Source organism: Octopus bimaculoides, chromosome 26, assembly GCF_001194135.2.
Source record: "Octopus bimaculoides isolate UCB-OBI-ISO-001 chromosome 26, ASM119413v2, whole genome shotgun sequence".
In the NCBI taxonomy this organism is placed as follows: domain Eukaryota; kingdom Metazoa; phylum Mollusca; class Cephalopoda; order Octopoda; family Octopodidae; genus Octopus; species Octopus bimaculoides.
Window position 1 is genome coordinate 113,563 of NC_069006.1, and position 5,711 is coordinate 119,273.

The window sequence follows — 5,711 nt, forward strand, 5'->3', positions numbered from 1 at the left end:
CAGAACGATCCCTGGCTGACCATCCATGCAGGACGATCCCTGGCTGACCATCCATGCAGGAAGTGTAAAAGACTGTCTGAAGTGGTAACTGGCCACATGTATTGAAAAGAACAGTGTTGCTGTGAATTTTCTTTCCTTTTCCCCCTTTATTTTCTTTTTTCCTTCCTCTGTCTTTCTTCCCCTTTTGTAAATGACTTTGTAAACGAACAATCTGGTGTGTTTATTTTAATGGCCTACCAATGTATACAGCGAGTTTCTTTGCCCTAGGTGTCAGGAAGACACTAGGCAAGAAATGGAAATGAAACTGAAAAAAGAGGATAATGTTAATAATAACCACAATAAATGCCCTGATGCAGTACCAGGCAGTGGACCTCAAGGCTTCTGATCTTAACTGATTGGAAGTGTTATCATGTACATTGTTTTTGTCTTGGTATAAAAAGATGGGCAAATACAGCAAATATTCTGCTCAGTACCACAACCATGCTTGTCAGTTGTTTGACCTTCAGGAAAATTATAACTAGGTCCCACCTGTAAGATCATGCACTGTTTATCTTGATATGAGAACACCATGTAGTGCAGATTCATGTGCCTGGTGTACCCTTATCAGACGAGTAGTCATGATGGGCTTCGTGTATTTGCATCACAGTGTCACTTTGATGGCATGCACTGATATCTTATATAATAATAATAATAATAATAATGGTTTCAGATTTTGGCACAAGGCCAGTAGGTTTGTGGGAGGACCTAAGTTGATTATATCAACCCCAGTGTTCAACTGATACTCATTTTATCTACTCTGAAAGAACGAAAGGCAAAAGTCGACTTCACTGCTGTCACCACCGCCATCATCATCATCATCATTTAAGGTTCAATGTACATACTGGCATGCAGGTACGATAGTATGACAAGATTTGCAGAGTCCAACACTCTAATGCAGTGCTTCTCAACCCTTTTTTTTTTTACAATGGACCCCTTCCATTTCTATTTTATTCAACTTCCCTTCCCTCAGCTAGTCAGTGTTTAAAAAAACCCCAATATCATATATTTATAATTAAATATTATTGTGAAGTGTATGAACAAAAAATAGTTAAAATATTTTATGGATTGGGCCTCACAGAGGCAAGGTGGCTGAGTTCCTTTGAGCGTTGGGCTCCATGGGGACAAAGTGGCTGAGTTCCTTTCAAGATTTGGACCTCACAGAGACAAAATAGCCGAGTTCCTTCCGAGCATCGGGTTCCATGGGGACAAAGTGGCTGAGTTCATTTCAAGTGTTGGGCCTTATGGAGGCAATGACCATGATTATGTCATGCTTGAGAAGAAGACCCATCAAGCCGATCAAAATCGCAGTCATGGCAGATACCGGTGTCACAAATGGCACCCATACCAGTGGCACATAAAAGAGTGGTTGGTGTTAGGAAGGGCATCCAAATCAGACTGGAGCCTGGCACAGCCTCCCAGCATGCCAGCCCAGTCAAACTGACCAACCCATGCCAGCAGGGACAGCAGACGTTAAATGATGAGGATGATAATGATTGTAGACATAATAATTTTATTGCACATAAATCATAACAACAATATCTTATAACCCCACCCCCCACCCCCCGGGGTCATATGGACCCTGGCTGAGAACCACTTCTCCAATGTCTGCTTTGGCATGGTTTCTATAGCTGGATGCCTTTTCTCTGACACCAACCACTTCTCAGGGTGTACTGGGTGGTTGGGTCTTTTTTAAAAAATTTTTTGTACAACTAGAAGTATGGAAGTCAACAAGTAACTTGCAAGACAAGAAAAGAACAGGAAAATAAAGCCCCCCCCCACTCAATGAAGCAGGGTGAGATATTTGGGATGGGGAGGTGGTTTTATGCCAGGTGTTGAGGGGCTAAAGTAGGATAGAAGAATACGCATAGAGGTCTTGCTATAGAGAAGAAACATGGGTACCCTACATTATATAAGGGTTGGTGGGAGTAACTAGGAAGAAAACATGCCTTTTATTAATATACTTTACTAAATGTGTATTTGTATATATGTATATATATATATATATATAGTGTAAATGTACAAAAAAGACAGAGACAGGTGAGAAAACAGCAAAGGTGTCTTAAATTGATACTCAGAAAAAATGGAAAAGTCTTTGATGTTTCAAACCTCTTTAACAGAAAAGAATGAGGAGAGTAAAAAACAAATGTCTGGATTAACCAGTTCACATGTCAATATATATATATATGTGTGTGTGTGTGTGTGTGTATTTGTATATATGAATCGACAGGCATGGCTATAGATACAGGCATAGGTGTGTGCAGTTAAGAAGTTTGAGTTTGCCTTCCAACAACATGGATTCAAGTTCAGTTCCACTGTGTGGCAATGTGGGGTGAGTGTTTTCTACTTTAAACTAGGGCCGAGTGGATTTAGCAAACTGAAAATGAAAAAGCTAGTTGTGTGTGTGTGTGTTTCATTGCCTTTTCGTCAGAAAGTAGTTGTAAACGAGTGCCACTGTCATAAATGTGGTGTTGTTCATTTCCAATCTTCCATGAAGATGTGTGGCCAAGAGGGAAAAATATTACCACTCTTGGAAACAGGTGAGGGTTGTGGTCATTAAAGCGATGATGATGATGATGATGAGGTAAGTATTATGCAGTTAACTGTTATTTCAAGCAAATCTTACATTTTTTTTGGTTTGACTAGCATTCACCTATTTTTTTCTTCTTCTTCTTTTCCTTTCTACATGGTATCACAAGTCTGTAGAATATCCTGTCTCTTCATCATCGTCACATGCAATGTCACCTAAAAAGGAAGAGAACACAAAAGAAAAATATGAAAACATAAAATCACAAACACACTCGAAACAAAAAACAAGCAAAATATATAAATAAATAATCGATATCAGCACTTCTTCAACTATGGGTCGCAACCCCTAATGGGGTCAAAAAAATTAAATTCAAACACTCGAATTTTAGGTTATATGTTACTAGCTGAGGGTATATCAGCCGAAACGTTGTGTTAACAACAAACAAGAGGAGGACAAATATCCGTCAAATGTACATAATTCCTCATCTCTTAAATATAGAACTCTACAAAATATCTTTGTCTTTTTAAGAGAAAAATAATATTATTTGAATTCAAATGAAAGAGTTCATCCAGATGAATGTTTTAGAGAAAACCCCATCTAAAAATCTTAAGCATAAAAAAGTTATGAGTTTTGTGAATTCATATTCATTTGTAATTTTATGTTTATAAATTCAATCATGTACATATAAAAAACATATTAAAATAAAAATTTCACTTCTGATTTTATTATTTATTTAGAATAGAACATTATTTTACAATAAAAATTGTTTAAAAATATATTTATTTGCTATTTTTATGTGCAAACAGAATTTCTAAGTTTTAACAAAAACCTGTATTTAAAAAACATTTACAATAGTACCATTTTTTCAATTATAAAGGTAAATATAATATGTGTGTGTGTGTGTGTGTAGTCATCACTAAAGTAATTGAGAGTGCTAGTCAGTGCCAGCATTGCTAGAAATAAGAGTCAAAACAACTCTTAGCCACATGAGTAAGATGTAAAAGGGATTAATCAATCCAAACAGATTTGGATTGCCTTGATGATGTTGTGTTAGCATGGATTTTGGGATATGTTTATTTGTCTGCTATTTTATTCCTTTTTATTTTTGTATGTCACTACATTGGCACAATAAAAACAATTGTTAGTAATGTAATCACCAATTACAGATGTGATTCTCTCCATTATCTTGCTGCACACACACGGGTGCAGGAGAAGTAACACCCTTTTTTGCATTTAATAACTTTTATCGTATATAAATGTTTATTGAGTAATTTTTTTACTGAACGCAAATTTATTGCATTACTTAAAGAAACGAACAATGACTGTTAATCGCACGGCCATGTTTATCTGAAACAAAAAAGAAACTCAACTGGAAACCAGAAGACTCAACTGCAAAAGGTCGTTGCTTCTGCCCCAGCCCCACAGCCTGTATATTAGAGGGAAATGGACAGCGAAACCAAGGCAGACTGAGTCTCACGGGTAATTTAGAGTATTTAATTAGAATAAGGTGAATCAAAAAATGGAGTAGTACAAGTAATTAATCTTTTTATATACTGTGAATTCTCTGTCTGGAACTGTCCTACAAACATACCTTGTCTCTGATGAGGGAATACCCAGTGTTTGGGGATGGTGACTCATCACCTGGGACATCCCAGAAAACAGCTGTAAGACATTAATTACTTCTACTTCTCCTTTTTTTTGATTTACCTTATTTCTAATTAAATATTCTAAATGACCTGAGATACTCATCCTGCCTTGGTTTTGTTGTCCATTTCCCTTTAATATATATGTGCTAACTTGGAACCCTACTACAGATCCCTAGCTTCAGCCTCAGCTATGAAATTGAAATTTAATGGATGACTATGCAGCATACGCATTCGTCTGGATCAGGGCTGGCCAAGCTGAGGCCTGCTGGCCGCAGGTGGCCCACTTGATACCTTCTTGAAATGGGTTTATTTAAAGAAACATTTAAAAAATTTTATTAAAAATTAAAGATTGTAATGAAAAGTAAAAAAGAAAGATACTTCTGTTTTTGCAACGATATTTCATACTGAATCAACGATCATTCATTCATTATTATAATAATAGCACGAGAAAGCAAAATGCTTTCAATTCTGTCTGTATACAAGCAACCCTCAAAATACTTTCTGTGATTAAAGTGGCCTGCAATGTAATTCAAAGTGGCCAGGCCTGGTTTAGATCATCAATGAACTAAACCCCACATATTCTATATATATATATATATATATATATATATATATAATAAAAAACAAAGAAAAAACACAAGAAAAACAACGCGAGGACATGGTACATGCAAAGTATTAGCAGACGCTCAGGAAAGGAAAGAAAAGGTGTTTTATGTTTCGAGCAAAGCTCTTTGTTAGAAACAGGAGACAGAGGAAAGTCGAAGAGAAAAGGAAGACGCCAACAATCCACATGTGGTTACATTTTGAAATGACTGGAAGGGAATGGACGAAGAAAAAGTTCTTTCTAAGTCAGGAAAGTATTAGAGAAGGAGGTATCTGTGTGTATGTGTGGGTATGTGCATGCATACAAGTGTGTGTGTGTGTGTGTGTGTTGTCTGTGTGGTGTAGGCTGTTTATATGTGTATATGTGAGTAAACTTCATGTCTCTTAATGTTGTAGGAAGAATTCAGCGGCATGGTAAAAGGAGTGGTGGTCTTTTGTGGAGTTGTGTGTCTCTTCACATGTGCATAGAAGAATGGTCAGTAGAAAGGTGTTTGACTGGCAGTTGGAAGTATGTGTATGTGTGTATGTATGTGTGTGTGTATGTATGTATAGCTGTAAACGCTATACTAAAGGTTTAAATTAAATGATTAAAATGGGGGAGAGGAGGGCAAAATAGATCACAGTAAAGTAAACTAAAAGTCGTAAGGGAATTGCTGAGTCAAAAAGTGTAGAAAGGGAGAGAACCAAGGGAGTTCATCGAATATAAAAAAATTTTCTCTTTAAGGAAAAAAACTAATGACATACTAATATAAAGTGAAGAAAGTAAATATAAAAAAATAAATAGCCTAGTAATATATATATATATATATATATTTTTTTTTTACTAAATGTCCTCTGAATAATATCTACTTCTACATCCACTGCCACTTGTTTTATATACATATATATACATACAC

The 5,711-nt window shown here is 36.1% G+C and overlaps 1 protein-coding gene across 1 annotated transcript in view; it reads right to left on the reverse strand.

Annotated features, from left to right (window-relative positions):
- The window catches only part of LOC106876717 (uncharacterized), a 19,569-nt gene that overhangs the window by 1,513 nt on the left and 12,345 nt on the right, over positions 1 to 5,711 (reverse strand). The window contains exon 6 of the mRNA XM_052977005.1: positions 2,663 to 2,781. Within this exon, the coding sequence (XP_052832965.1) occupies positions 2,729 to 2,781 (53 nt within the window). The 3' untranslated portion in view covers positions 2,663 to 2,728. The remainder of the gene's footprint in view (positions 1 to 2,662; positions 2,782 to 5,711) is intronic.